General features: G+C 47.3%; 1 protein-coding gene across 4 annotated transcripts; it reads left to right on the plus strand.

Moving 5' to 3' along the window:
* The first annotated feature begins 83 nt into the window (after positions 1 to 83).
* GARIN1B (golgi associated RAB2 interactor 1B) lies at positions 84 to 15,377 on the plus strand. 4 transcript variants are annotated; one of them, XM_078439764.2, is made up of 8 exons: positions 84 to 166; positions 607 to 726; positions 2,086 to 2,270; positions 3,361 to 3,613; positions 7,902 to 8,023; positions 10,670 to 10,713; positions 13,844 to 14,011; positions 14,773 to 15,377. In XM_078439764.2, the coding sequence occupies exons 2-8, from the start codon at positions 625 to 627 to the stop codon at positions 14,784 to 14,786; spliced, it is 888 nt and encodes a 295-aa protein (XP_078295890.1). In that variant the 5' UTR covers positions 84 to 166; positions 607 to 624; the 3' UTR covers positions 14,787 to 15,377. The 4 variants fall into 4 exon arrangements, with proteins under 4 accessions (XP_078295890.1, XP_078295885.1, XP_060489037.1 ...); XM_078439759.2 differs by lacking the exon at positions 84 to 166 and having other exon boundaries at positions 635 to 999; XM_060633054.3 differs by lacking the exon at positions 84 to 166 and having other exon boundaries at positions 635 to 999; positions 10,676 to 10,713.
* The last annotated feature ends 4,494 nt before the right edge of the window (positions 15,378 to 19,871 follow it).

Here is a 19,871-nt window from a genome sequence, read left to right on the forward strand (position 1 = left end):
TTTGCCCTTGACCTAGCCACCACAGGATATGGGCTCTCGCACCTTCTGGCTCCAGGATGAGGAACGCTGTCGCTCTCCGAGAAGGGGAATGGCTTGTTGATTCAGCAGAAACGCCCATCCCAGCTCTATTCTTCTCAGCTGGCACCCTCACAAAGCCAGCCTCTGGGTAAGAAACTGATTACTTCTTCAGTTTTACCTCCTAAGGAAAATAAGGCCTGTAGAAGTAACCACCCAGCCGTAGCAGAGCACGGAGCCCAGCAATTCCTTCTAAAACGGAACGGGCTCCTGCAGATAAACCAGGGCATGTGTGCTCCCGCATCGTGCAATGCTCTGAAGGGCTGGGTTTTAAATAGACACCGGCCCTTAAAACTGATCGCGGGCAGGTTGCATTAGGAGTAAGAGAGGGTTGACAGGCAGGGAGGAAAATGCCCTCCCAACAGCCTTCCTTCCTTCCTTGCTTTCTACCTGGCTCACCACTTGCTCAGCAAGTTCTGGGGGCACTGTGTCCCCGGTTCCAACAGGGGCTGGGGAGCGTGAGGGCATAAACAAGCCGTGAAAGCGCTCTGGAGGAAAAGGGAGGCTCCTCTGCGTTTCCCTTTCCTGCAGGCCTGCCCTGGTTTTTTCATGATGTCATCCATTCATCATTGTGAGCTGATTGGCGGTCCCAGGCCTTGGCCAGCTGCCCAAGGCCAGGAGGGAAGAGAGAGGTACCAGGACAAACTTGCGGTAGGCCCCTGAGCATGTGCGGAAATGTTGTCATCAGTTCCACAGAGAAAGACTCAGTGGAAATCAAAGAAGACAGTACAAGTCACGAGATCCTATCCAATCTTCCCCTCCCTGAATGTCTGGGAAGAAGTCAGGGGCCTCTTGCCTGTGGATGGGGAGCCAAACCCTGGAGTGGGCCTGGGTGTGGAGGAGGGATTGCTCTGCCAGATGGTTCATTCTCCAGAATTCAACCTATTTCCTGACTCAGTGGTGTTTGAAAGCAACTTTGTCCAGGTACTCTTGGGTCGTGCAGAATGGCACTCCTTGATTCTTCTAGACCTGTTCCCAAGGTGTGACTGGGAGAGTCTGTCCCTGGGACTGGCGTGGAGTGAGAACTGAGGTAAGGAGAAGTCAGTGGGCCTGGAATGCATCTGACCCTGACGTTGCAGAGCCCCAGACAAGGCTTCTTCTGGAGACGCTTGTCATAGTGGGGGAAGAGGTCAGGTGTTCTCTGCTCTGAGTAGAGGATCTGGTATCCGAATCCCTCAATTTGCTTCCTCCTCCAGGCTGTCAGCCCAAAGACATGAACAAAGAGGCAGTGAAATGAGCTGCCCTTTGAGGGTTTGTGACAGAAATGCTGACTGGTGAAAGAACAGCAGCTGGGCAGCCGGAGAGACCAGGGCTCAGAATCTGCTCTCTCATCAGGAGGTGTCATTGTGCAAGTGACCGGCGCACCCTGAATCCCAGTTTCCTGTCTTGTAAAAGGGGTTGGACCAACCTGGTTATTACACGCAAACACAGGAAGCAAAGGCCTAAGTACGAGGGCGCTCGGTGCATTTTTGTTTCCTTGCCTGGGTTCTCCTCAGGCCAGCTAGAACCCAGAATAAACAGACCTTGGGATTGCACGGGACCTTATGGTTCAGGGAAAGGAGATTATAGGGCCCCTCAAAAAAGGGCCTATAGACAAACCTGTCTAAGAAAATCCAGGAAACTGTGGGGGAGGGGTCACAGAAATGCAACACATGTCCAGGAACTCCGGGATTATGGTCCTTATAGGCGTTTAACCAATATAGGTTAAAACAGTGGTTCTCAGCAAGCATTGATTTCGCACCCCCCCCCCCAACACCAGGGGGCATTTGGTAACATCTGGAGATATTTTTGATGGTCACAACTCGGGTGAGGAAGGGATCGCTGCTGGCCTCTAGTAAGTAGAGGCCGAGGATGCTGCTAAACATCCCCAGAGCACAGGAGACCCCTCTCCCCCAAACAAAGAATTATCCAGCCCGAAGTGCATAGTGCCAGGGTTGGGAAACCCTCAGCTAAAATACACTGCTCCTTCTGCCAAACGCTCAGGGCTGTGCCCACGGGACTGCTTTGCAGGTCAAAAAGGGCAGGAACTGGATAGACATCTACAAAGCCTCCAACACCATGGCCGTTGGGGTGACCTCCTCCGTGCCCTGCCTGCCCCTTCCCAATATCCTCCTCATGGCTAGTGTCAAATGGCACCAGGGACAGAGCCAGACATGGAACAGACCATCTAAAGCCCCAAACATCATCCTGAAGAGGTAAGCAACACAGAGGGGAACAGAAGAGGAGTAGGGCGAGGGGCAGACCCAGAGCGGGAGGCTGCTTTGGGACTCAACTCAAGATGGGGAGAAGCAGAGAAGTCATTGGCAGTGATGTTAATTTTTTAGGCGACGGTAGCCCAAGCCCGGGTGCACTGCGAGCATCAAGGCTAAGGGGTGGGGGGCAAAGGGAAGTGTTCTGTGGCCGGTAATGAGAAGCGAGTCAACAGCCCACTTCCCTTCTTGCTGCACTCACCGCGCTGAATTCATAGGAAATCTCTCCGCCTTGGGCCGAGCGGCAAGGAAGCACTGAGGTCCAGCAAATGGAGCACCGTTTGGGAGAACACGGGTTCTAGTCTTTGGTATCCAACCGACTCCAATAATTTTTGAGTCACAGGTTATTTGCTGCCTCTCAATGTTCCTGCTAGTAAAATGAGCGGAACCAAGTCTCACTTAGAACTGTAACATACAGGGACATCACACCCCTCTGGGATGAAACAGGTCTATGTGATGTTTGGACCTCTCCAAGTAATCTGTAGGATATCTCAAGAATCCCTAGATCTTCCCAGAAATCCAGGTAAATGCTTGATGTCTCCCTGTTGACTCAGTGACAAACCTTGCCTTTATGTTCTGCGTGGGGCGATAGCCAGCCCCCTGAACTTTAGCCCCATTGCGAAGAGTAGTTGAAGCATTAGGGTCGATGAATGTGCCAACTCTGTGGCAGAGGAGGGAAGTCCCCTGCATGCTGTCAAGGAGGAAACTAAAAACCCTCTGACCCCAGCCACCTTACTCCAGGGCTGTCTCTCTCAAGCAGGACCCCAGGGAACACCGGCGTGAGAATCACGGCAGATTTCAGGGCCACACCCCACACCTGCTGAATCTGAGTTTCGGGGGCTATCTTCGGGCGTCTTCATTTTAATCAAGCTCCCCAGCTTGATCTCTCCAAAGTGGGAGCACCACTGTGCCAAGCCCTCTCTCTCCTACCCCCCAAAGCCTCAGTCCTGTGGGAGACGCTCCTCATTTTAACGAAGAGAGGGTTGGCTCAGAAGCAATAGGGGTCGCCCATGTGTGTCTTCCCTTGTGGCTTCAGGATACTCCCCCTGAAGTTTGTGGAGCTCCAGGTCTGTGACCGGCTTCAACGCATCCTGCGGTTGAGGACAGTCACTGAGAAGATCTACTACCTAAGGCTCCACCCTGACCATCCAGAGACTGTCTTCCACTTCTGGATCCGACTGGTTCAGATTCTGCAGAAGGGCCTGTCCATCACCACCAAAGACCCTAGGATTCTTGTCACTCACTGTCTGGTCCCCAAGAACAGCTGCAGCCCCTCGGGAGACTCGAACGTAAGTGGGCACCAGAGCTGGCCTGTGGAGTTTAGGTGAGCTGGTATGTGAGGGTGATCCCTGCCTTAGGCCTTTGCTAATCAGCTTTATTGAGGTAGAGTCTACAGTCTGTACTACAGGGATACTTCATCACCCTAAAAATGTCCTTGCTCCCATTTTCAATCATTCACATGTTCCCATTTCCTGCCCTAGGCAGCCATTGACCGGTATTCAGTCTCTATAAATCCATAGTTCTTGGACATTTCATATATATGGAACCCTACACTCTATAGTCTTTTGTGTCTGGCTTCTTTCACTTAGCGTGATGTTTTTCAGGCCCATCTGCGTTGTAGCATGAGGCCAACTCTGGCAGAGTCAGACTATCAGTATTTTCACTGCTGAGTCGCATCCCACGGTACAGATATAACCAAATTTTGTATGTCCGTTCATCAGTGGGTAGACATGAGGATTTTGTCCAGATTTTGACTATTATGAATGATGCCGATATGAACATTTGTGTCGAAGCGTTTGCGTAGACGTGTGTTTGATGTGTCTGGGATACATTCCGAGGAATACAACAGCTGGGTCATATGTTTATGTGACTTAAAAGTAAGTTTCTATTTAACTTTTCAAAAAACTGACGAACTGTTTTTCAAAATGGCTGCACCATTTTACATTCCCATCAGCGATGCATGAAAGTCTCAATTTCTCCGCATCCTCACCGACATTGGTGTTATCTAAGTTTTTTAGTAAGGCCATTCTAGTGGATGTATGGTGGTTTTCATTTGGGTTTCCTGAATAGCTAATGATCTTGAGAGAGTTTCTCATGGGCTTATTAGTCATTTATGTATCTTCTTTGGTGAAATGTCTATTCAAGTCTTTTGCCCATTTTTAAATTGTGTTTTGTCTTCTTATTGAGTCGTTAGAGTTCTTTGTGTATTCTAGATATAAATCCTTTATCAGACATATGTCTTGTAAATATTTTCTCCCAGTCTGTAAATTTCTTTTTCGTTTTCTTAATGGCGTCCTTTGTGTAGCAGAAGTGTTTAACTTTGATGAACTTCAATTTACCAATTTTTTCTTTTATGGATCAGGCTTTTGATGTTGTAGCTAAGACTTTTTTGTTCAGCCCAAAGTCACAAAGATTTAATCTATGGTAAGAAATATTTACTAAAGGTACTACAGTAATAGCTCAGTCACTTGCAATCATACGTTGCTGTTTTAACGTGTATCCATTTTTGAGAGAGCACGAGCTGAGGAGGGGCAAAGAGAGAGGGGAATAGAGGATCTGAAGCAGGCTCCACACTGAAAGCAGAGAGCCTGACACAGGCTCAAACTCATGAACCAGGAGATCATAACCTGAGCCAAAGTCGGACACTTAACTGAGCCACCCAGGTGCCCCTAATCTATCTTTACTTATAGAAGTTTTATAGATATAGCTCTTCTATTTAGGTCTATAACCTATTTTGAATTACTATTTGTGTATGGTGTGAGGTAAGAATCTAAGTACTTTTTTTTTTTTTTTTTTTAACTTGTGGATACACAATTGTCCCAGCACCCTTTGTTGAATGTTTCTCCATTGAATTGTCCTGGCAGCTTTCTTGAAAATAAATTGACCATAAATTTAAGGATTTACCTCTGGGTCCTTAATTGAGAGTTCTACTGATCTTCTGTTTGCTTATTCTTAGGCCAATACCACATTGTCTTGATTAATTTAACTTTATACTACATTTTGAAATTGGGTGATGTATATTTTCCAAATTTTTTTCTCTTCCAAATTATTTTGGCTATTCTAGATCTTTTGCATTTCCATATAAATTTTAGGATCAGCTTGTCAATTTCTGCAAAACAGCCTGCAGAATTTTTACAAGAGCATGTTGAATTTACATATTAACTTGGAGCCAATTACCATCTTATCGATATTGAGCCTTTCAGTACATGAATATGAAATGTCTTTCCATTTATTTTGATCTTCTTTAATTTCTCTTAATGTTTTTGTACCTTTCAGTAACATGTTTGCATCCTTCATTGATAGTATACAGATATACAATTGATTTTTGTGTATTAATCTTGTTCATTAGATATAGCAGGTTTTATGGATTCCTTGGGATTTTCTACACACACATATACACACACATACACACACACGTGTCATTTGCAGGCAAAGACAGTTTTACCTCATTTCTAGTCAGGATCCATTGGTTCATTGCCTTACCCGGAATCTTCAGTGCAATGTTTGTTAGAAGTGGCAAAAGTAGGGACACCTGGGTACCTCAGTCAGTTAAGCATCTGACTCTTGATCTCAACTCAGTCCTTGATCTCAGGGTTGTGAGTGCCAGGCCTGCATTGGGCTTCACACTGGGCTTGAAACCTACTTGGCTTGTTCCTGATCTTAGGAAAAAACATTCAGCCTTCCGTTAAGTATGATGCTCATTATGAGATTTTGGTTGCTGCCCTTTATCAGGTTGAGGAAGTTCCCTTCTATTCCCCGTTTATGGAGAGTTTTTACCATGAATGGGTATTGGATTATGTCAAATGCTTTTTCTGCAGCTTCTGAGATGACCACGTGGTTTGTCCTTTATTCTATTAATACAGTGTCTTGCATTACTTGAGTTTTAGGTGTTAGACCAACCTCATGTTCCTGCAATAAATTCCACTTGGTCATGGTGTGTATAATCCTTTCTCAATGTTATTGGATTTGGTTTATTAGCATCTTTTTAAAATGTTGATTTTTATTTATTTTGCGAGAGAGAGAGAGAGAGAGAGAGCAAGCATGAGCAGGGGAGGGGCAGAGAGAGAGAATCCCAAGCAGGCTCCCCGTTGTCAACGCAGAGCCCAACATGGGGCTCGATTGCTCAAGATTATGACCTGAGCCTAAATCAAGAGTCGGACGCTTAACCAACTGAGTCACCCAGGCACCCCGGTTTTTGTTAAGGATTTTTGCATCTATGTTCGTTAGCGACATTGGTCTGTAGTTTTCTTGGGACACCTTTGTGATACTCTGGCTTTGGTCTTAGGGTACTATCAGCCTCATTGAATGCTTTTGGAAGTGTTCTCTCTCCCATCTATTTTCTGAGTTTGTGAATAATTGGTATTACCACTTCTTTAAATATTTGATAGAATTCACCAGTGAAGCCACCTGGGCATTGTCCCAGGCCTTAAGATGTGACATAAGACCAATTTGAGCTGGAACATAAACTCTTTGAAAGCAAGGGTTTTTCTCTGTCTTCTTAGCACGATCCCTAGTGTGTGGCACACAGCTGACATCTAATACATACTGAATGAACGAACGAACAAATGAACGTGAGGAGTACGAACAGCTAGAGTGCCTTTGGGGACATCACGGGCAGCAAGAAAGAGGGCAGTTTGACCCTCGTGTAAAAAGCAGCTCAAAATGGGATTTTTCTTAGAGAAATTAATTTTTAAACCATTCATTAAATTCTTACAACAGGTATTTGATTCCCCCTACATTTAAATATAAAAACAAGTAGCAAGGGACACCTGGGTGGCTCAGTCGGTTAAGTGTCCAACTTCAACTCAGGTCATGATCTCACGGTTCATGAGTTCGAGCCCCATATTGGGCTCTGTGCTGACAGCTCAGAGCCTGGAGCCTGTTTCAGATTCTGTGTCTCCCTCTCTCTCTGCCCCTCCCCTGTTCATGCTCTGTCTCTCTCTGTCTCAAAAATAAATAAACGTTAAAAAAATTAAAAAAAAAAAAAGAATAGATTATTGGGGAGCCTGGGTGGCTCAGTTGGCTAAGCATCCCACTTCGGCTCAGGTCACACACGATCTCACAGTTCATGAGTTCAGGCCCCGCATCCCGCTCTGCACTGACAGTGCGGAGCTTGCTTGGGATTCTCTATTTCTCTCTCTTTCTCTGCCCCTCCCCTACTCTCTCTCGCAAAATAAATAAATAAACTAAAAAAAAAAAAAAATAGATTATATACCAAGCACTAGGTGTAAGTGATGAATCACTAAATTCTACTCCTGAAAACAATATTACACTGTGTGTGAACTAACTCGAACTTAAATAAAAATTTGAAGGAAAAAAAGATGAAAAAGATTATCTACTAAATGATGTCTAAAGTTTTCAATGACTATAGTATCCTTAAGGCACCAAAGGATATTTACAAGAATACAGGGAGTATAAACAAACAGATACGGCCTCAGAATTGCCTCTCTGAGCAGCTGACACGGCAGCCCAGTCGAACAGTTTAAGCCCCAACACTCTCAGGTCTGGACCACGATTAGGAAAATGCAGACACCCTAAGGCGTTAACCACCTGGCTTTGCTTTTTTTCTCCATCTAGTTAGTACAGAAGAAACCCCAAGCCTCCCAGCCCAGCGAGAGCCTCATGCAGCTGATGGCTAAGGGGGAAAGTGAAGCACTCTCTCAGATTTTTGCCGACTTGCACCAGCCCCACCAGTTAAGGTACGTGACTTAAACTGGGCCAGTCTGACACCCCTTCTGTGGCCCAGATGGCCTGGGCCATGAGATCCAGAAACCAAATAACTTGGGAAAGGAGCAGAGGGAGGAGCTTGGAACGCTGCACTCAGTACCCAGGCTTTACCCTTGACTAGGGCCAACCTTTTGCCAGTTCTCTTTGCCTCATTCTCCTCCACACAGCAAGCACTGTAGGCTTGACTCCAGAGGAGGAATGTTATAAAAAAATAAAAAGTAACTCTTCAATGATAAGAATACATTAGTAGCACAGGTGGGACAGCAAAACCTTGTTTTGAATCCAGTTCCTAGTTCTACAGAGAAATAACTAAAACATTGTTTCAAACGTTATCTACTCATTGAGTTCACCTGGCCTCTGCTGGGATTCAGGGAGCCTCTGTGGTTGTTTTCTAAATGTATAATCTGTTCTGGAAAACTCCGTGGTCCAGGCCCATCTTATCCATGCCTGAGGAAATGTCCCTGTGTTGTGCAGGTGACTTAGGATGTAGTCTTAAGATTGGTTGACGTGAGACAGGCGTTGAGGGCACTTAGATCACAGGGTACCACGAGCAGAGCACAAAGATAACGTGGGAACCGGTGTCCTAGAGAACCGAAATCAGTTGCTAAATGTCACCAGAAGAGAAAAATGACGTTTTAGAAGATTTTTGTCACAACAGGGACCAGCAACTCAGAGACACAACAGAAAAAAAAAGAGGCTTTTTTCCCGAGTGCTGGGGGTAAACCAGTAGAGTTGGAGGGAATAATCTCTTACGGTGATTAAGAGCTCGTGCAGCCCTGGGCACAAGTCACTGCTCTGACCATGAGCCCTTGGGCACATTGTTTCATTTTTCTGGTCCTAAGTTTTCAGATCTGCAAAATGGAAACTATGATAGTGCCAACCTCATCCAGATATTGTAAGATTAAATGAGCTCATACACATCAGTACTTGGCAGGGTCCTCAGCAGATTTAGAGGCAGACATAAGGAGATTCTCAATATTAACTTGTATCATTAACTTGGGCTGGAAGCTGTAAAGTATTAACACAAGAAAAAAACTTGTTAGTTGCCCACTGCTAAAGAATTTATACTGGAGGTTGTCACGCTGTGTATCATACAGAGATCTGTAGTTAAGAAATTTCTAGGTAAAATGTAGCATTGCTGAGCTGGTGACCCCTGGACTCTAATAGAGCAAGATAGATTGAAACAACTTTATGACTGTCTCAAAATGTTAAATCATGGATTTTTTTCTTTTTTCGCGGAAGGATAGCTTTTGTTTATATTCATGGCCACAATTCAGTCGCATGGCCATACCCAACTACAGGGGAGCTGGGAAACGCACTCATCATTGTGCATAGAGTACATAATCATGTGCCTAATACAAAATTAGTTGCTCTGTCCCCGAGGGAGAAGGGAAGAAGGGATACTAGGGGTCTATTGGCCAATTCTGGCACAGGCAGCTTTTAATATTTCCAGAAGGTCAGAGCAGTGTAGGAGCATTAGGCACTAACCAGATAAAGGGTGGAGAATGCTGTGCAGGTTAAGGGGACAAACAAGGTTCCGTCCTGAGGAAGAGACTTGGTGAGTTCGGAGAAGGAAGGGCCAGTGGGGAAGCAGCGGTGGCAGAAGGACCTAAGTACAAGTGGGCAGGGTCTGGGGCACCTGGGTGGCTCAGTCGGTTAAACGTCCGACTTTGGCTCAGGTCATGATCTCACGGTTCGTGGGTTTGAGTCCCGCGTCGGGCTCTGGGCTGACAGCTCAGAGCCTGGAGCCTGCTTCTGATTCTGTGTCTCCCTCTCTCTCCACCCCTCCCCTGCTCACGCTCTGTCTCTCTCTGTCGGTCAAAAATAAATAAATGTAAAACAAAACAAAGCAAAACAAAAAACAAGTGGGCAGGGGCCGAGCGGTGGCTGGGAAGCCATGTGAATGAATTTAGACTTCAGTGTAATGGGAGCCTTAGCCTCATTTTAAACTGGGAAGTGATGTGATCCAATTTACATTTTGGAAAGGTCATGCTGGCTGTTCAGTGACAGTTGGTTTGAAGAGAGGGAGAGTAAGTGTGGAGAGACCAGCCAGGAAGCCGGGGCAACCTAGTATGGCTTGTCATGTCCCAAATGGATCAGAGAGATGTGAGAAATAGGGGGAAATGACTTCTGGCTGCACTGTTATCTCAACCATTTCTTTGTGCAGGCATTTGGTTTCTTCTCTTTAATTTCCCAGGACGAGGCCCCGAGTGATGATTTTTCTCCTCATTCAGGCAGGTTCTAGTCTGGTTGCAATTATATCAGTTTTTGCACATTGGCAACAACAAGCAACTCACAGCAAATAAAAATAAATGGCTGAGACAAAGGACCAAACAGATGGAGTCACACCCATTCCTCCTCAGCAGAATCAGCGGCATGGATTCTGCTCCCCGTCCCAGCTCCCCTCCCTCCTCTCCCTTCCCTATTTTTTCTTCTGGTACTTTAACATGCGTCACACCCACCCAGTGTAGCCACAGCTGGCCTTTTTCATATTTATATCTGCCTCTCAAGCTTTTGCATCAAGCAAAATAGAACCAGAGACAAGATTTGAAATGAGAGTTTCATGCTCTGTTCTTTTCCTTTTGACCTTCATTTCCTTGATCCTGAAATGGCTGGAGTTCCAGGAGCAGCAAAAAGACACAGACCAAAAGGGACAGCCCAGGTAACGGAGGGCACGGGGCGCCCATTTCTTGGAGAATTTTCTGCTCCACAGGTGTAGGAATAAGTTCCCCCTCCAGCTCCCCACCCCAGCTTTCCTGGATCTCTGTCTTCCTTCCGTACCTTAGTGTGAGTTCCTCTAGGCTCTTTGGCCACCAGAGTCAAGTTGGCAGCAAATCTTTCCTATTTCTTCCTTTGAAGTGTTTCTCCATATTCTTCAGTTCTACTCCCGCGGGTTCTCCCCTAGTCCACCTGGTCAGCTTATGCCTGGCCTGCCGTCATTTTCCACTAGTGCGTTCCTTTCTTCATTCAGAAACACGCAGTGGGCACTTGGTAAGCGCCAAACACTGTCGAAGGCTTCCGATCACAATGAAGAAAGAGACACGGTACCCCCCTGGAAAGCGTTTACAATTTGGTGGAGTCAGATGGGTAAATTCTGAAGTCACAAAAACTCTATTTCTAGGCAACATTCAAAACTCACCCCTGGGGTCCCTCACTCCTCCCAGGAAGCTGCTCAGGAAGGCGGGGGTCTGAGCTGAGTCAGGGAGAATGAGTACAAGCAGGGCTGGCCGAAGCGGAAGAGGCAGGGCATGCTAGGAGGAGACAGAGTCTGTGTGAGAGAGCACGACACATTCTGGAAACACAGCCGGTTCCCCATGAATTTCCAGGTTCTAGTTTACCCCAGATCCACTAATTTCGGCATGCATGACCCTGCATAAACTTCCCCTCTTACCCATCTCACCCAATCACTTTCTCCCCCTCAAATAGAAGCCCCGTCCGTGCCTCGTCTTCTCCAGCCCAAATCTGCTCCAGTCAAGCCTTGGCTATGCTTCTCTAAGCCTTATTCATCCCGTCTGCTCCACCCTAAATCCTACCTGTCCTTCCGGATAAATCTTTCCTTAGTCATAACCTCTCTTACATCATTCCCTAATTGCTACATAGGCTTAAGTCTTTTTTTTTTTTTTTAACATTTAATTATTATTGAGAGACAGAGTGTGAGCATGGGAGGGGCACAGAGAGGAGGAGACATAGAATCTGAAGCAGGTTCCAGGCTCTGAGCTGTCAGCACAGAGCCTGATGCAGGGATTGAATTCACAAACTGAGATCATGACCCGAGCCGAAGTCAGACGGTTAACCGACTGGAGCCACCCAGGCACCCCAACATAGGCTTAAGTCTTATCTCTTCAACCAACATTCATTCTTTTCATGCCTCTAAATTATTTAGCTGCCGTGGCAAGCACAGGGCTAAGAACACAATAGGGCTTCCATAAGTATCCGTGTACCGTACCACTAATAAATTATGCCTCCACATTGGCTCAGAAGGCAACCGGAATATCATAGTTAGGAATTTAGAGGAGCGTGTAGATCCCAGAGAAGCTCTAACAACTTTCGTCCAAACCAGGGATTACAACTCAAACGTCTGGAGAGTCTAGGTGTCATATAAGAAATGGTTGACTTACGGGGCACCTGGGTGGCTCAGTCGGTTAAGCGTCCGACTTCGGCTCAGGTCCTGATCCTCACAGCTCGTGAGTTCGAGCCCCGCGTCGGGCTCTGCGCTGACAACTCAGAGCCTGGAGCCTGCTTCTGATTCTGTGGGTTTCTCTCTCTGCCCCTCCTCTGCTCACATCCTCTCTCTCTCTCTTTCTCTCTCAAAAATAAATAAACAGTAAAAAATTTTTTTTTTGAGAAATGGTTGACTTATCTCTCAACTCCACTGTAAGTTAAACAACAGCTGGGCTGACACCTGGAGGTCAGCACTGAGGAGGCAATAGGACATGGCAGGGACAGTGACAATGACAAAGTGAAGGTTTCAGTGGAGCCTTTAATTGTCACCATGCTGGAACACAGATCTGGTGTTGCCAGATACCCTGAGTTTTCAAGAAAAGCCCCAAATCTGGATTTTTATGTGACCCTGCCCCATAAAAATGCTAAAGCACAGCATAGGCTGACAGTGGGTAAACTAAAGGTATCTGCAGACCAGATTCAGCCTGGAGGCTGCCAGTTCACAGCCCCTATTCTAAATGGTGAGTAGAGCTGGCCCACGTTTTCCCCAAGGCTAAGAATGCTGTCTCCTGTCACGTGACAGATAATACAACTAATACAACGGTGATGCATTGTATTGAATGTTTTCACACTTACATTCAATCACACACCTACGCTCAAAACATACCCCATGGGATTATGCTTGAGGAAGACAGAATATTTCAGTTTCAGAGTCAGAGGATATGTGTGCCATGGGAACTACCATTCCCGAGCCGTCCCAAGGCTGTTTTTGATGAATTATCCTAGGATGTCCTCAGGACCCTTCTCTTTCCTTGAAACTGAAGAACCGTCTTTCCTCCCCTCCGTGGGCCAGGTACCATACCCTTTGCGTTTGGAAGGATAGTCACACTTCAGCCTCCTGGAACTTCTGGATGAAAAGAAGGAGAGAGCTACATTGGGAAAAACCAGCGTCCCAAAGCTTACCTGTGTGGCTGAACCTTTCAACTCCCCATCGGTGTGGGTGGTGGGGCGTATTGCGGGGCTTCCCAAGCTATCACGTGCGAATAGTCCCCGGGGAATCTTGTTAAAAATGCAGATTCCGAGTCAGTAGATCCGGGTGGGCCCGAGACTGTGCATGCTCCCGGGTGATGGCAAAGCTGCTGGGCTGCAAGCCACCCTTTGAGTGGCTGAAGCCAAGTGGACCAACAGGCTCTGGCCTAAGGCCATCTGGGTTCCAGGCCATTGCCAGTTCAGCTAGCTGAATCTCCTGGGGGAAATTCACTCAATGATCCTCTCCAAGCCACATGGGTTCTCTCCTTTTACTGGCACTGCCTTGTCCAAATGGTAGGATGGTTAAAACATGGGCTCTGTTGCCTAGCTTTGAATTCTGGCTTTGAATTCTGGATCTGACTCCTCATTACATGACCATAGGTAAGCAAGTTAACCTCGCGGGGCCTCAGATTCCTAGGAAAATGGAGACTAGAGCAGCACTGACCTCTCGGGGTTGTTGTGAAGATTAAAAGAGCATTAATACATGGGTTTGTTTGGAACCATATCTGGCCCATAATAAGCACCCTACACGTGTTGGCCATAACCCGTGAGACTGCTCTGTGAATTAAAGTACAAACAAATGCATTCCCTTTTTGACCTAGAGAAAGATACTCCCAGTGAAGACAGCATCCCTTGTACCCGAGACCTCAGCTGGAGGGACTCGTTCACTTATGGAGAGTGGGAAAGAGAGAACCCCTCGGGTCCACAGCCCCTTTCACTCCTCAGCACCCTGGCAGCCTCCACGGGGCCACAGCTGTCCCCACTCATAGGTAAGGTGATGGGACTAATCTGACTGCCTTCGTGGGACAGGCCTGGGGTTCCACCTCAGGCCTGGGGTCAGGTCCTAGGATCCTGGGGGTGATTCCAGGAGGCCGTGAGTGGGAGTGGGGGTGCCAGCCAAAGGCAAGTCCACAATCTTTGTTTCCGCCCTGTTCTCTACCTCCAACTGGGCTGAGCGGAAACCCTAAATGTGGCAGTTGCAAAGCCCGCAGAGGCCCCTGGGAATTCCTGCAAGTGGCCCTGAAGGGACAGAGACCAGGACATCACAGTTGCAGTTGCGGCTAGCCCTGCTTTCTCCCCCGCTGTGCGGGGGGAGTGCCTCTGGGGCTCTTCCCCCGAGGGAGTGGGAAGCTGGCTCTCCCTTTGCCTTTCCAGAGCTCTCGGGGAGCCCCAACCTTCTGCAGAGAGTGAGAAGGAGCAAGGCCAAAACGGGTGGGGTGGAGGTGATACTTCCCTGGAGCCCAGCTCTTATCTTTCCATGTTCCAAGGCTCGTCCATCCATCCATATATTCATTTGGCAAATATTCATTAAGTACTTCCTACGTGTCTCTGCTTGACCAGAGATGATCCCCAAAGAAGGGAGGAGTGGTTTGTGTTTCCTCAAGTCAAATATTATTAATAAAGCACTAACTCTTACAAGTACTTGTTATTAATAGTTGACAATTTAAAAAATAGCATATCTACATGCCCATAGAAGAGCTTTTTAGGCAAGCTATTGCTCATTGGACATCTTTCTCTCCTACACTAACAGGAAATTGTATTTGAACCACCCTTTCATTCTGGGGAGAATCTATGCAGTCCTCACCAATGCCACTCTGCAGCCTTCAGCTTTCTGAGGGACTCTATCTGGATGTGGAGGAGGAGAAAGCTGCAACTAAGGAAACACTAGAATCATCTCACGCTGATAGCACAGCCTTTCCTTGGAGAACCACTTGCGAGCACGGCTCCGGGTGAGAAGCATTATTCCTGCATCGTTCTAGTATGTAACTCCACGTTGCGGGTCCGCACCGCCACCTGTCACCACACCTAGCCTCCATCCCACCACCAGAGCGAGCACAAGAAGACATGCTCTCAGAAGGGCCAGGGCCAAGAGGTGGAGAGAAGGAAGGAAAGGGAAGCAGGACCGGAGGAGACGTGGAAGAGACCAAAGTGGAGGCGAAGAGAGGGGGTGGAGGGAGGAAGTCCAAGAAGAGGGGAGATCTCGCCGCGAGGCGGTAACAGAAGGAAAGAGAGGGACCTGAAAAAGAAGCTGGAGAGGATAAGAGAAGAAACACACCACTGAGAGATGCCTCACCAAGCTTCTATTTATCTAATTTAAAACTTGAAAGTAAGGCCATAAACCAAAAGAGAAATGTCTTTTCTTCTCTGTCCAGATTACTCGGGGTAAATAGGAGGGGCCAGAAACTCATTCCAGCCAAGAGCCTCTCCTTAAGTTTCCTTTTTTTTGCCAGTTTTTGTTGGTGGTGGTGGTGGTGGTGGTCATCATCGTCGTCGTTGTCCCTCTTTTCTGATGCAAGCTTTGCACCTCCTTCCTTAGGACTTGCTAGCCTAGCCTTGGCGATTCAAGTGAAGGTTTGGGGTTGAGACTGCAGTTTCCTGCAGGAGGCAGTGTAAGTGTGTGAGGTGGGGGGAATTTCTCTTTTTGTGGTCAAACTTTCTAAGTTTGCTGTTGTGCCTCAGTCCTATTAGCACCGGCTCAATTTCTTTTGCATATGACACCCCCATGCAACGTCGACATACCTCGTTCGTGCTTATTAAACTAGCGATTCCGCGGAGAGGAGGTACAGCCTCAAAGCATGGGGAAGTCAGAGGTTCCAGGGTCAAAGCAAAGGTAAAGTCAGAGTTTCACAAATCATAGGTCAAGGGAGACACAAAGGAGTGTCTGTCAGCTGGCCGATGGACTGGCCTCTTTGTTTAAAAGGTACAATATTTCATATTCAGTAAAAAACAGGCTATGAGCGTTTCCAAAAAGCTGCCCACACTTCCAAGTGGAAAACTTTTTTCAGGTGTCTTGCTTTGTTTTAAGATATTCTAGGAAGGTCTTTTCCTTCACTGGAGTAATTTTCAGATTGAAATGGTCGGAGGGCTAAAAAGTCAGTTCCTGGATCACCACCGCTCTTTCCAATTGTTTTGTCCTAATTCTTGGTGATTTCAATATCCACCCAGATGATTCCCCCCCATGCCCTGGTCACTGTTCCTTGAGCTGCCGCCCAGTAATCCCGCCCACTACCCTCATCGGCCCCTGACTCCCATGATTCTATCCTGGAGTCTGTCATTAATGACTGCACCCCTCCCCCATTACTCCCACTCTCCACCTCCACTGCCTCCCCTCTTTCCCTGAGTCCAATAATCCTTCCACCCACCACAATCTTCTGCTCCTTCTGGGTTTCCACGGTTCCTCACCCTCCTCGTGTCCTCATTTCCCTCCCCTCCAGCCTAGATTTCATATTCCATATTCAGCGTGCACCCTCAACACCTTGTGTCTCTTCCACTTTATTTTATTCACTTGGCTAAGTCCACTTCTGCCAACTCTGTGCTCCCATCATGCTGCAAAACTTGCTTGGAGAAAACCATGGGACATACCCGCCAGTCTTACCTCCAAGTCGTCACCTCAAGTCTCAGGAGGGTCCTTAATGTTGCCCAGAGATCGTACTACGCGTCCCTGATCTGTTGTGACTGCTGAATGGCTACTTCATACCTCTTGCCTCACACACACACCCCCAGTGCCTTCGGATGACCCAGCTTCCTTTTTATTTATTGTTTTATTAAAAAAAAAATGTTTTGTTTTTTTTTTAATTTTTTTTTTTTCAACGTTTTTAATTTATTTTTGGGACAAAGAGAGACAGAGCATGAACGGGGGCGGGGCAGAGAGAGAGGGAGACACAGAATCGGAAACAGGCTCCAGGCTCCGAGCCATCAGCCCAGAGCCCGACGCGGGGCTCGAACTCACGGACCGCGAGATCGTGACCTGGCTGAAGTCGGACGCTTAACCGACTGCGCCACCCAGGCGCCCCTAAAAAAAAATGTTTTATGTTTATTTATTTTTGAGAGGGAGAGAGACAGAGCACAAGCGGGGGAGGGGCAGAGAGAGAGGGAGATGCAGAATCTCAGCCCCAGGCCCTGAGCTGTCAGTGCAGAGCCCCGAGTGGGGGCTTGAACCCACAGACTATGAGATTATGACCTGAGCTGAAGTCAGACGCTTAACGACTGAGCCACCCAGGTGCCCCTCCTTTTTTTTTTTTTTTTAAAGTTTATTTATTTATGTTGAGAGAGAGCGAAAACCAGAGGGGGTGGGGGGCAGAGAGAAAGGCAGACAGAGGACCCATGTGCTCACAGCAGAGAGCCCGATGTGGGGCTCAAACTCACGAACCGTGAGATCATGATCTGAGCCCAAGTCGGACGCTTAAGCGACTCAGGTACCCAGGCACCCCTCAGCTTCCTTTTTCACCGAGAACGTAGTAGCTAGCAACTGAAAGAGAACTCCAAGCTCTCATGACCACGTCCACCACTTACCAGGCACCAGACCCGTAGATCTAGTTTCTTTCCTTGTGACTATGGAAGAACTGTCTGAGTTCTAAGCAAAGTTCAACTCTTCCCCTTCAGTACTAGATCCTATCCCATCTCTTCTACCCAAGGACACTCCTCCGGCAATTCTCCCTTTTTCTTACATCAGTTTTTTCCTTGCTCCTAGATCCTTCCCAACAGCAATAAACTGGTATTGCTTGTAGAAGAAAATAAAACAAAACCTCTCTCGGTCCCTCTCCCCCTCTGCTCCAATTTTCTCTACCCCTCTAAAGCAAACTCCTTGAAAGGGTCTCCAATTTCTTGCTTCCTATTCTGTCCTGAATCCCTCTAGTAGGTTTTTGAACCCACTTCCCCACCAAACCTGGCCCCCTATTGCTCAAGTCAGTGGCTAATCTGTCCTCATGTTACTGTTACCAGCATGTGACATATGTAACTACTCCTTTCTCTTTGAAATGCTTTCTTCACTTGGCTTCTAGAACACTGTATTCTCTTGGCTTTCTTCCTTCACTGACGTTACTTCTCAGTTTCCTTTGCTGATTCGTTCTCATCAACACCCTTATACCATCTCCAAAGCAAAATCTGTGGTTGCATATCACACATAAACCAATGACTCCCAAGTTTGTATCTCTAGTCCAGATCACGGTGGCTTGTTTCTAATCTCACCCTCTTCAGCCAAATGTAGCCTCGTGAAACTCTTAGATCATGTCATTTTTCTGCAAAACCTTCCAATGTCTTCCCATCTGCATCAGTTAAGGAAACGCTAGCTCTGTAAGAGATAAATTCTAATATGTCAGTGGCATAAAATAGCCAATAGAAGTTTATTTCTCAGAAAAGGTCCCCAAATGGCGTCCCTGTTCAGTAAGCAGGTTTTTTTTTTTTAAGTTTATTTTGAGAGAGAGAGCACGTGAGCAAGCATGAGTGGGGGAGGGGCAGAGAAAGAGGGAGAGAGAGAATCCCAGCAGGCTCCGCACTGTCAGCGCAGAGCCCAATGCGGGGCCCGAACCCATGACCGGTGAGATCATGACCGGAGCCAAAACCATGAGTCAGATGCTTAACCAACTGAGCCACCCAGGCGCCCTCCGTGAGCGATTGTTTAACAAGAACCTGGGCTCCTTCCATCTTGCGACGGCCCATCTGCAATACACGGCTTCTAGGGTTGCCACAGAAAGAGAAAGAACTTGGGAGAATGGCATGCGGCAGGTTTGTACGGCGAGGACTAAAAAGCAGACATCGTACCTGCTACTTTGCCTTTGGCCAGATCTGAGTGACCTGTGCACACTGCAGCCTAGCTGTGTCCACAGAAGGAAGAGGAAAGAGTCTGGTAAATAGCCAGTTCAGCCACAGGAAAAGGGAAAGTCCTTCCAATAGCCTAAAAGGCTCTACATGGTGTCCCTCTCCTCCTCACCGCCGTCTCTCCTGTTACCTCCTCTCCAACCTCATTTTCTCCACTCTCCTTGATTACCACAGTCCAGCCAAACTGGCTCCTGGCTGCTTCTCAAACACTCCAAGCATGCTTCAGGTCAGGGCCTTTTACTCTTGTTCCCTTTTCCTGGAATGTTCCTCCACCACCTTCGGATGTTCACTTAGATGTCCCTCTCTTTATGACCCTTCCCTGGCCACTCTTTCTAAGATTACAACACCACTCTGGATAGTCCCAGCACTCTCTTCTCTCCTTTCCTGCCTTATTTTCTTCCTTGGCACCTATCACTACCTCCCACTCTATATATTTTGCTTTTTTACCTGGATTATTAGCTACGTACCGGAACACAAGCCCCGTGAGAGAGTTTGGTCTATTTTGTCTGTTGCTGTCTCCCAGTGCCTAGAACAGCGTCTGGCACACGGGAAACAATACATTTATTTGTGGAGTAAATGCTTAGTGGCACCATGTGGGCAGAACGGGGAATGCCTCAAGAACATCAGCCTTTTGAGGTTGACATCACACCTGCCGTAAACATTCCCTCAGTGCTTCTCTCAGAGACAGAATCCAGGGCTAATGGGCTTTGGGTGCAGGTAAGGTGGCATGTCTTGTGCGCGTCACCCCTTGCGTCCTCTTCCTCCTCCACCTACTTTCTAACTCTGGGGCTCCCTCGAAGCTCGATGTGCTTTCTTCTCCTCGGAAAGCTCACTTGTTCTCATGGCTCCCTCAGCTGCCTCCTGGCCAATGACCCTTCTAAGGATCTCCTCCAGCCTATCGGCTCTCTCTCTTTAGGTGTTCTGCCATCGTCTTAGATTTCCCATGTCTTGAGCTCAACTCATTTCTCTTCCACCTACCTAGCTCCTTCTCCCTGTTTCCTATGACTAAAACTTTACATTTCTGGGTGCTTC

Source organism: Panthera onca, chromosome A2, assembly GCF_046562875.1.
Source record: "Panthera onca isolate mPanOnc1 chromosome A2, mPanOnc1 haplotype 2, whole genome shotgun sequence".
NCBI lineage: Eukaryota > Metazoa > Chordata > Mammalia > Carnivora > Felidae > Panthera > Panthera onca.

Coding starts and splice junctions, on each gene's coding strand:
- GARIN1B (XM_078439759.2), top strand. CDS start 751: ATGTTGTCATCAGTTCCACAGAGAAAGACTCAGTGGAAATCAAAGAAG. Junction 1,000..2,085: donor TTGAAAGCAACTTTGTCCAG/GTACTCTTGGGT, acceptor ACTGCTTTGCAG/GTCAAAAAGGGCAGGAACTG. Junction 10,714..13,843: donor GACCAAAAGGGACAGCCCAG/GTAACGGAGGGC, acceptor TTTTTGACCTAG/AGAAAGATACTCCCAGTGAA.